We start from the raw sequence: 12,772 nt of genomic DNA, 5'->3' as shown, positions 1-12,772 counted from the left end.
CCACTATAGTCACCACTACCACCAACACCACCACTACAACCACCACCACTATAGTCACCACTACCACCAACACCACCACTACAACCACCACCACTATAGTCACCACTACAACCACCACCATCGCCATCACGGCGCCGTCGACCCGGTTGAGCGCCATTCGTGGTGGGTCCCGCGCGTCACGTGTGCGCACACACAGACCCAGCTCGCCCTACAACCACGCACACGGTCTGGGCAAGTTCTGTTTGCGAGCATCTACTCGGGTCGCCACAGCACACGAGGGGGTGGAGTGGTCAGTTTCACGCCCGATCGCCTTCGTCTCCCCCATGCCTCCGCCACACACACACCGATCTTGACAACGCCGGTTCCCGTGATCACACCGACTCGGGGAATTCCTGGCAGCTCCACATTCTCCCATCTCCAGCCTGTGCTAGTCACGCGCGCTCACTCATCAGCCCATCTCGTAGCCAGCTCGCTTAATTATCTCTATCTGGCCAAACCCTTCTTGGGCATGTCGGTGCTGGGCATGCGGGCTACATTACCCAGCCAACGGCAGCCTCGCCTGCTGCTGAAAGAGCTCCACTGTTGCGACTATTTCTCGATTTTTCAACGATTTGTAAGCTGCTCACGCTGCATTTCAGTCGGGTTAACTCCAGAATGGATCAAATGTCTCAAGCGGCACAGATGTTATTTTAAAGGACGCCACGTTTCGCAAGCATAGATACTCATTTGAGGCTGAGTCGACCTTGCGGAGACCCAGGACCGGTTCAAATAATCATCACTGGGGTTGGTGGCCGTGAGCGGGAATCGAAGTCTGGTCGCCGGGTTTTTAGCGCAACGCTAACCGTTGCCCTACCGCTCCTCATACACACACACACGCGTGCACACACACACACCTGAACACACACGCGTGTACACACACACACCTGAACACACACGCGTGTACACACACACACCTGAACACACACGCGTGTATACACACACACACCTGAACACACACGCGTGTACACACACACACCTGAACACACGCGTGCACACACATACCTGAACACACACGCGTGCACACACACCTGAACACACACGCGTGTACACACACACCTGAACACACACGCGTGCACACACACATTCACCTGAACACACACGCGTGTACACACACACCTGAACACACACGCGTGTATACACACACACCTGAACACACACGCGTGCACACACACACACACACACACCTGAACACACACGCGTGCACACACACCTGAACACACACGCGTGTACACACACACCTGAACACACACGCGTGCACACACACACACCTGAACACACACGCGTGCACACACCCCTGAACACACATGCGTGTACACACACACACGCACCTGAACACACACGCGTGCACACACACACACCTGAACACACACGTGTATACACACACACACCTGAACACACACGCGTGTACACACACACATACCTGAACACACACGCGTGCACACACACACATACACCTGAACACACACGCGTGCACACACACACCTGAACACACACGCGTGTACACACACACACCTTAACACACACGCGTGTACACACACACACAACTGAACACACACGCGTGTACACACACACACACCTGAACACACACGCGTGTACACACACACCTGAACACACACGCGTGTACACACACACACACCTGAACACACACGCGTGTACACACACATACCTGAACACACACGCGTGCACACACACACACCTGAACACACACGCGTGTATACACACATACACCTGAACACACACGCGTGTACACACACACACCTGAACACACGCGTGCACACGCACACATACCTGAACACACACGCGTGCACACACACCTGAACACACACGCGTGTACACACACACCTGAACACACACGCGTGCACACACACATTCACCTGAACACACACGCGTGTACACACACACCTGAACACACACGCGTGTATACACACACACCTGAACACACACGCGTGCACACACACACACACACACACCTGAACACACACGCGTGCACACACACCTGAACACACACGCGTGTACACACACACCTGAACACACACGCGTGCACACACACACACCTGAACACACACGCGTGCACACACCCCTGAACACACATGCGTGTACACACACACACGCACCTGAACACACACGCGTGCACACACACACACACCTGAACACACACGTGTATACACACACACACCTGAACACACACGCGTGTACACACACACATACCTGAACACACACGCGTGCACACACACACATACACCTGAACACACACGCGTGCACACACACACCTGAACACACACGCGTGTACACACACACACCTTAACACACACGCGTGTACACACACACACAACTGAACACACACGCGTGTACACACACACACACCTGAACACACACGCGTGTACACACACACCTGAACACACACGCGTGTACACACACACACACCTGAACACACACGCGTGTATACACACACACCTGAACACACACGCGTGTACACACACACCTGAACACACACGCGTGTACACACACACACCTTAACACACACGCGTGTACACACACGCGTGCACACACACACACACCTGAACACACACGCGTGTACACACACAAACCTGAACACATACGCGTGTACACACACACACACCTGAACACACACGCGTGTACACACACACAGACCTGAACACACACGCGTGTACACACACACCTGAACACATACGCGTGTACACACACACACCTGAACACACACGCGTGTACACACACACAGACCTGAACACACACGCGTGTACACACATACACCTGAACACACACGCGTGTACACACACACACCTGAACACACACGCGTGTACACACACATACCTGAACACACGCGCGTGTACACACACACACACCTGAACACACACGCGTGTATACACACACACCTGAACACACACGCGTGCACACACACACACCTGAACACACACGCGTGCACACACACCTGAACACACACGCGTGTACACACACACCTGAACACACACGCGTGCACACACACACACACCTGAACACACACGCGTGCACACACACCTGAACACACATGCGTGTACACACACACACGCACCTGAACACACACGCGTGCACACACACACACCTGAACACACACGTGTATACACAGACACACCTGAACACACACGCGTGTACACACACACATACCTGAACACACACGCGTGCACACACACACATACACCTGAACACACACGTGTGCACACACACACCTGAACACACACGCGTGTACACACACACACACCTTAACACACACGCGTGTACACACACACACAACTGAACACACACGCGTGTACACACACACACACACACCTGAACACACACGCGTGTACATACACACACACCTGAACACACACGCGTGTATACACACACACACCTGAACACACACGCGTGTACACACACACCTGAACACACACGCGTGTACACACACACACACCTTAACACACACGCGTGTACACACACGCGTGCACACACAACACCTGAACACACACACACACAAACCTGAACACATACGCGTGTACACACACACATACCTGAACACACACGCGTGTACACACACACAGACCTGAACACACACGCGTGTACACACATACACCTGAACACACACGCGTGTACACACACACACACCTGAACACACACGCGTGTACACACACACACCTGAACACACACGCGTGTACACACACACACCTGAACACACACGCGTGTACACACACACACCTGAACACACACGCGTGTACACACACACACCTGAACACACACGCGTGTACACACACACACACCTGAACACACACGCGTGTACACACACACACCTGAACACACACGCGTGTACACACACACACCTGAACACACACGCGTGTACACACACACACCTGAACACACACGCGTGTAAGCCGCGCGCCGCCGCATTAATATTCATGAGCACGCGCGATCCCATTCGCGCGGAGACCCCGCGCACAAAGACGCGGCGAGATTAAATAAATAAACACGGGGGTGGGGGGCAGGTGTTTCCATGGCGACAGTGACCCCCACAAAACACAACCCCGAGACCTGAAGCGAACCCATGTTACCTACATGCGAGGACAGTCCCCCCCTCCCACCTTTATAGACCACCCCCCCCCCCCAACCTCCAAGTCTCCCTCCACACCGGACCTAACAAACCCATTCCCCAAGTTCCTCCATCATCAGAACCCCAATGACGACCACCCCACTAGACCCCCACAATACCCCCCCCCTCCCCGGAATGAGCACCGTGGTCGCTTGGCAACCGCACGTCTCGCGGGAGGCGTTAATTGCCGCCGGCTCCGTCTCGAAGCGAAATTAAACTCACGAAACGGCAGACGCAAGCCGCGGTGGCGGCGGCGAGGGGCGTTTGCAGGCCGGGTACATGTACATCCGCAATGGACAGTATGAACACGGCAGGTCTAGCGCGGAGGGCGACGCAACACCTGGAGCACGTGACCCCCTCTCAACACCTGGAGCACGTGACCTCCTCACAACACCTGGAGCACGTGACCCCCTCTCAACATCTGGAGCACGTGACCCCCTCACAACACCTGGAGCACGTGACCCCCTCTCAACACCTGGAGCACGTGACCTCCTCACAACACCTGGAGCACGTGACCCCCTCTCAACACCTGGAGCACGTGACCTCCTCACAACACCTGGAGCTTGTGACCCCCTCTCAACACCTGGAGCACGTGACCCCCTCTCAACACCTGGAGCACGTGACCCCCTCTCAACACCTGGAGCACGTGACCTCCTCACAACACCTGGAGCACGTGACCCCCTCTCAACACCTGGAGCACGTGACCCCCTCTCAACACCTGGAGCACGTGACCCCCTCTCAACACCTGGAGCACGTGACCCCCTCTCAACACCTGGAGCACGTGACCCCCTCTCAACACCTGGAGCACGTGACCCCCTCTCAACACCTGGAGCACGTGACCCCCTCTCAACACCTGGAGCACGTGACCCCCTCTCAACACCTGGAGCACGTGACCTCCTCACAACACCTGGAGCACGTGACCCCCTCTCAACACCTGGAGCACGTGACTCCCTCTCAACACCTGGAGCACGTGACCTCCTCACAACACCTGGAGCACGTGACCCCCTCTCAACACTTGGAGCACGTGACCCCCTCTCAACACCTGGAGCACGTGACCCCCTCTCAACACCTAGAGCACGTGACCTCCTCACAACACCTGGAGCACGTGACCCCCTCTCAACACCTGGAGCACGTGACCCCCTCTCAACACCTGGAGCACGTGACCCCATCTCAACACCTGGAGCACGTGACCCCCTCTCAACACCTAGAGCACGTGACCTCCTCACAACACATATATGAAAGTGTTTTCACACATCCCATCAGCCACACGACGATCTGGAAGTGCATATCAACGGCACTGGTTGAACACAACCAGTTTTTATTGTTTGCGTAGGGGGACCGACATGTGAAGGAGGCGAATCGTGTGCGTCGTTATTTATATTCTCCACAACGAAGCGAGTCATGGTCATGTGTTGTCTATGACAGAGTTCTTCAGCATTGGTTAAAAAAACCGTGACTTTTGACGAAACACTGGATGTCCAAACCCGGCGCAGAGTGTTGCTGCTATGAAGCTAATGCTGCTGCTAAAATGACGCACTCCCAGAAGGCCGTGTGGCTGATGGGATGCGTACAAATATCACTGTGACGTCGGGGACGTGGAGGGACGGATACGGCAAGGAGGCGCGCTGTCTGCTTGTGTATCTCGTTACACTAACCTCGGGGGTCGCGACCTCATCGCTCGGCTCTTCCTCCGCACCCAAACCAACCCCCTACCCCCAAGTCACCCCCTGCGAGAGATCCGCCCCCCCCCCCCCATGTTACCCCCTCGCCGTGAAACAATCGCGATCGAGCCGAGGAGTGGGGCTGCCCCCCGGCCGTCCAGCCGAGCCACGAGTTCATCTCCCTCGCGCTGAGGGCGATCGAACGGGAAGCGGAGCGCGCATCGACTCCCGCCTCACGGCTCCGTGTAACGCAACGCCGCCCCTCACCTGTCCCACAAAGAGGGCTCGGGTCACGTTGCGAGGCGCGCTAATGGGTACGGAGGATCGCGCGGGTCGGCGGGAACCCGGCGTGAGGATGAGAAACTTGGATAATGGGGGGGGAGGGGCAGCAGAGGAAGCTGAGTGAGGGGGGGGGCAGGGCTCGAACCGGAGCACGATCGTGATGATGCAGACACTTGGGTGGAGTAGCACAAACAAAGATCTCCCGTGTAGCCTCGACAGACTATTGGGGCTCGTGTAGTTAGCGAACACTCGTGAAGGCCAACACGGCATACGAGAGGCTGGATGGCCAGCGCCACGCTCAGCGGCCTTTGTCTCCCCAGTGTAGATATTTACACACCGCACCGGGTACTCGTTTAAGGCTGAGTCGAGCTACGTGAGGCCCCAGGACCGGTGCAGATATTCGTCCCTAAAGTGCAGCGCGCTAACCAATGTGCCACCGCTCCTCACAAAAACACAGACACACAGGCGGCGTCCGCACGGAGTACATAGCCGACAAGAAGACAACGCCGCGCGACTCACTCCGAACGAGACACACACAGCGAGCGCGGGGGCTCCTCCCTTCAGCGCCGCACTCCTCGTAAATCAGGAATCGTCGTCGGGTTCAACTGCGGAACCTGCGCGCGGCGGGGAGGGGAGGGGCGGCTTGGGGCCAGGCCGCCCGCCTCCCTGCGCAGGGAAGAAGGGGATATTTTTAGATTTCGGGAGAATAGAAAAATCAAAGGACAGAGCTGCGCCAGCCGCGCCACCCACCGCACCGCGCCACCCGCGGTGGGGGCCGCGGACCGAGGGGTGGGGTTGGTGCGTGTGGCCGCGGTGTGGGAAGTGAAGCGTGGGGGGCTATCTCCCGCGGGGGTGGTTGTGGGGGGGTCCCCCCCGTCACGTTGCACGTCTCGGACGCTATCGCCGCGCCACCGTGAGCTGCTGACAGGAGTCGCGATCTGGACGCGACCGCGAGTCCAGCAGAAGCAGCAGCAGCAGCAGCCAGACGGAGCTTCTGTCTTAGCAACGTCCAAGCGGCGCCAAGGGGAACGAGTCGAGTGAGATGAGCGGGAGAGGTGGGCGAGGGCGAGGCCGGTGTGGGAGCCGGGAGAGGCGGCCGCGCCGCGCCGCTTCTCCGTGAAGGCGCCGACTGATTCCGCTAACGATGGCGCTAATTGGTAATTACCGGGCCGGCGCCCGGCTGCGGTTACAGCAGCAGGGACCCCCGCTCCACCCCGACCCCTCGCGGCGACGCGGAACCAGAGCCGCGTAACGAGGGGGCGCCGCTCCTCGGAGAGGAGGGGGAGGCGTCCTCGTTGGCGCTGCAGCACCACATCACCAGCAACACTCACCGCGCGATCATCACCACCGCCATCGCCCTCCCACCAGAACCCCCACATTGCCCATCAGCCTCCCATCTCACAGTGTCCGCCTGCCACGGTCGCCACGTGAGTGAAGGGAGATAGCGGGACAGGAGCGGGAGGGGCGCCTCGGGGTATCAAAGCCCCACGTGACGGGAGTCCAATGATTGACAGCTGCTACCAGCGCAAGGAGCCCCGAGGAGCCAATCAGCGCTCGCGTCTCTGTGGCAACGGCGGCACTTGCGCTGCCGACAAATTGGAGGAACGCAAATCTCAGACGCGGCGGCGGCGGCGCTGCCTGAACAACGGGGGCGGGGTGCCCCCATGGCCCCCTCCCCATGGGGCCAAACCGCCGCGGGGAAACACTCGACATCCGTGCTCCCGACTATGCACGCCGCACTCACGAGGCGCGCTCTCCGCCTGGCACCACTGCTCAGGAATAATGGTCAACAAAGACCACTTTTATTTGTGGTGTGGAGAGACGGTAAGGAGACGGCGAATTCTCTGCTTGGTTATGTATATAACTAGGACTAACAAAGAGAGGGTGCTTGCCTAAGTTCGCCAGCATTGGCTCAACCAAAGCTTGACTCTGCTGATGAGACACTGAACGACGAAACCGGTCCGGAGTTTTGCTCGTGTGAAACCAAATGCTGATGAAAAACAATCACTCAGAAAGCCGCGTGGATGATGGGATGTGTTAAGAAGATTTGTATTGTTTTATGTGGACAGACAAATGTGAGAAGGATGCGAATTGTCTGCTTGTTTATTTGCTCAATAGAAGGTCGCCTCGCTCCCTCTCCGCTGCCGTCGCTGCAGCGTGGAATTCTCCCCCCGCTCGCCCCCACCGCCCTCCACTTCAGACCATCCATTGTGTTTGAGCAATTTCATGCCCACAACCTCTCTCTCTCTCTGCTCTTCTCCGCGGGCTATTGCCCGTGACCATCTCCGCTCTGATATCTGTCTCCCACACAGAGACGCGCGCGTCTCCCTCCATGATGGGCGCCGCGTGTCCCGCTTGGAAGAGTCTACCCCCCACCACCACCACGGTTCTCTGGTGAGTATAGCGGGGGAGGGGGGGTCATTCAAAGTTTGCCTCCAGCCTCAGCTCCCTTCACGACCCAGGAGTCGCGCCGAGCCCCTGGGTAATTTGGTTGGCGCAGGGACCCCCGCGGGCAGAGGGGGTCTCGGATCGCCGCCGCCTCCTGCAGCTGTTTATCCATCGACCCCCCTCCCACCCCCCGACCCCCCCACCCCCCGAACCCCAACGCGCCACCCCCGCCGCGGTCATTCTAGCTCAGTTACATGGACCAATCACGTGGCGCCGAGAGTCAAGGGTAAAATACACTACGGGGGCCTCACCTGTCAGCGCTCGTGGGGGTCAGTGCTAGGGGCAAAGGTCAATGTGCGGGGGGGGGGGGGTCAGTGTGCGGAGGAAGAGATCAGTATGTGGGTGACAGGGTTAGTATGTGTGTGTGTGGAGGGGGGGGGCTCAATGTCTGTGTGTGTGTGGAGTTCAGGTGTCCCTGTTCCTTGCGTGTTAGTGAGCGGCCACCGCCAGCGAGTGGCCGCGCAACGAGCATTGCCACCATCACCACGAACATCAACCACCACCGCCTCGTCGCGTGTCTACCCGCCCTCCGGCACGCGGGGGAGGGAGCAGCAGGAGGAGGAGGAGGATATGGGTCGCACACGAGGCGGAGACACCACCTGCGCGGGCCGCTCGTCTGCCGCATGCAGAAGAAGGCGACGGGGGCCAACCCGGGGTACGGCAGCGGGGAGGACCCCGAGACATCGCCGGGAACATCCTCCTCCTGGGGTCCCTCGGGGCCCGGGACCTGTTCCGAGGTAGCCGCCTCTTCGGCCATGACCGCGCCGGGCCCTGGGGGACGAGACCGGAGAGCGCGGTGAGGGGGACCTGGTTGATGCTGCAATTTCAGCAACAAAGGAAACGCAGTGCCTAGGCTGGCAGGAGCCCGCGATAGAAATCTGGGGATGCCAGAGACCTAGGGCAGCCTCTCGTTGCGAATGCGGGTGTTGTAAATGGTTCGTGTGAACACGAGTCGCTCGTGACGCGTCTGCTGCTGCTTCTGCTGCTGCTGTTCGCGACGAGCCCGTGTCGCGAACAGCAGCAGCAGCAACGGTGGAGGCACTGGGGTAACGCGGTCACGGGGAAGCGAGTGGCCCTGATGAAGGGGGCCCAGCATCAACGGGGTCCAGGGTCTTGAGCCTCGAACACGCCAGGGTTCACAATCAGACTGCTGCTGCTGCTGCTACAGCGGTAGCGAATGGATCAACACGGCAGATACCACACACACCACACCACACACACCACACGCACTGCAAACACCACACACACCACACGCGCTGCAAACACCACACACACCACACGCCGCAAACACCACACACACCACACACTCACCACACCACACACACCACACACACTGCAAACACCACACACACCACACACACCCCGTACACACCACACACACCCCGTACACACCACACACATACAGACCACACACCCCGCAAACACCACACACCCCGCAAACACGGCACACACAACACACCCCGCACACCACGCACACCACACACACCACACACCGCACACACACACCGCACACACACAACACACACACACAACACACACCACGCACACCACACACACCACACACACACCCCGCAAACACGGCACACACACCACACCCCGCACACCACGCACGCTCCCCACAACACACACACACACCGCACACACACCGCACACACAAACCGCACACCACGCGCACCACACACACCACACACACCACACACACCACACACACCGCACACACACCCCGCAAACACGGCACACACAACACACCCCGCACATCACGCACGCTCCCCACACCACACACACACACCGCACACACACACCGCACACACACACCGCACACACACACCGCACACACACACCGCACACACACACCGCACACACGGCACACACAACACACCACGCACGCTCCCCACACCACACACACACACCGCACACACACACCGCACACACACACCGCACACACACCCCACAAACACGGCACACACAACACACCCCGCACACCACGCACGCTCCCCACACCACACACACACACCGCACACACACACCGCACACACACACCGCACACACACACACACCGCACACACACTCCACACACCACGCGCACCACGCGCACCACACACCCCACACACACACAGGCCACACACCCCGCGCACACCGCATATAGACAAAGATCCCCCGTATAGCCCACACAGACTGCTGGCGCTGATGTTATTAACAAGCCCCTATGAAGACCGATACAGCACACGAGGGGGTGGTGTGGCGAGAACCACGCTCGGCCACCTTTGTCTCCACAGTGATGATGTTTCCACACTGCACCAAATACTCATTTAAGGCCGAGTTGACCTAAGGGAGGACCGACGACCGGTTCAGATATTCGTCAGGAATTTCGACTGAGTGAGAATCGAACTCGGGTCGTCGGGTTAACAGCGCAATGCGATCACCACTGCACCACTGCTCCCCACTACTTGCGCAAACACAGGAGCACACATTCACACCGACACTCACCCACCGCTACGCTCACCCGCATCAGCGCTCATCACCAACCGCGCTCGCCCGCAGCTTCGCTCATCTGCACCAGCGCTCACCACCCCGGCGCTCACCAACGTCACCCTTAGCTGAGCTCACCCGTAGCCGAGCTCACCCGTGCTCCCCAGGACCCGTGCTCACCGTCACATGGAATGCGCGATCCGGGAAGGCTCCTCACGGAAACGCGCCGCTCCCCCTCCTCGTCCTCGCTCCCCGTTCTCCCCTCTCCACAGCCCCCCCCCCCTCTTCTTCCCTCCGCGCGCCGCTCGGCGCGTGGGCGGTCGCGCGCGCCGTGCTTTGTGGCGCGCGGAGCACGTGACCAGACCGCGCGCCTCCGAGCCACCAAATTCACTCTCTCCTCTCTCTCCTCTCTCTCTCTCTCTCCTCCACTCCCGGCGACACTCCCGCCCTCGCTCCACTCTCACTTTCCGCCCCCCTCATGCCCTTTACCCTTTCGTACCAATGATCCTCTCACTTTACACAGCCTCACTCCTCTGTCCTTGATTCTCCTCCACTGCCTTCATCCGCGACGTCCTCTTTCCCATTGCCTCCTCTCTCCATCCATCCCCACGCTCACTCCTTCGCTCCCTCCACTCTCCCCACCCACAACCCCCCTCCCACCTCCGACTCCCCCAACCCCTAATACGAACCCTATTCACCACCTCAACCCGATCTCTAATCCCATCGCCAAGCATATCCCTCACCCCAACCCTAACCCTAATCCTGACCATGGTTAAGTCATAACTCAAAACCTACCCTCGTCCCGAACCCCTAGCCCTGGACACCATCTCTCCTCCTCGCAACCTTTCGCGCTGTGGCCACGCGAAATGCGACCCCCAAGACGCGCGCGCGCCTCTGATTGGCTGCTGCGTTGTTTTTCAGGGCGGCTGTCTGCAGCGCGTGGTTGGGGCGGAGTTGGGGGGCGCTGCTGGGGAAATGACTCGGCCCGTCTGCGTGGAGTCGCCCGTTGTGGGCACGTGGAGTCGCCGTTGTGGGCACGTGGAGTCGCCGTTGTGGGCACGACTCACCTGGCTGGAACTCCTCTGGGGCTCACCTGGGGCTGAGCACGAGGCACGCGGAACAGCCCCTGGCAACAGCAGCGGCTCGCGACGCGTGACCCGCCGCGACCCCCCCGGTGGCCGTGCACCTGGACAGTGCAGACCACGCCTCTCTCGCTCATCATCATCATCGACGTCATCATCGTCGTCTTCACCATCGTCGTCGTCATCATCGTCGTCGTCATAATCGTCTTCATTATCATCGTCATCGTCGTCTTCATCATTATCGTCATCATCATCATCGTCTTGATTATCATCGTCATCTTCGGTGCGCCACGACTGCCTCGTGTAACATGACACGAGACTCGGGGCACGCGGGGTAAGGTGATTCTCGTGGCAAACAGCGACAGTAGCAGCAGCAACAGCAGCAACAGCAGCAGCAGCGACGCGGGGTAGAGGAGAGACAGCCCCGGCCTCGCTCCACCTCGTCGGCTCTCAGAAGCTCGGCCGGGTTGAGTTTGGTTTCTACTCGAGTTGTTAAATAATAACCTCGTCACACATAACCAGTCCTGAGTGTGAGGATCCGGTAACCGTTTACAGTTTGATGTTAGTCATGAATGCACCGATTGGCTTGTGCGAACGTACAAACGGCACGGCGGCCCAAGTCACCGCGTGGTTCAATTGCTCTCGTTCCTCAGGGGAAAAGGTACAGGCGCAGC

At 58.9% G+C, this 12,772-nt stretch overlaps 1 protein-coding gene across 1 annotated transcript in view; it reads right to left on the bottom strand.

Moving 5' to 3' along the window:
- LOC144940841 (voltage-dependent T-type calcium channel subunit alpha-1I-like) overlaps window positions 1-11,148 on the bottom strand; it is a 58,782-nt gene extending 47,634 nt beyond the window's left edge. Inside the window, 2 exon segments of the mRNA XM_078867321.1 lie at window positions 9,121-9,318; window positions 11,051-11,148. Coding sequence (XP_078723447.1) covers window positions 9,121-9,318; window positions 11,051-11,066 — 214 coding nt within the window. The 5' untranslated portion in view covers window positions 11,067-11,148.
- Window positions 11,149-12,772: the final 1,624 nt, after the last annotated feature.

Source organism: Lampetra fluviatilis, chromosome 23, assembly GCF_964198595.1.
Source record: "Lampetra fluviatilis chromosome 23, kcLamFluv1.1, whole genome shotgun sequence".
NCBI classification, from domain to species: domain Eukaryota; kingdom Metazoa; phylum Chordata; class Hyperoartia; order Petromyzontiformes; family Petromyzontidae; genus Lampetra; species Lampetra fluviatilis.
The sequence above is the reverse complement of the archived record's forward strand: the minus strand, read 5'-3'. Positions and strand labels throughout refer to the sequence as shown.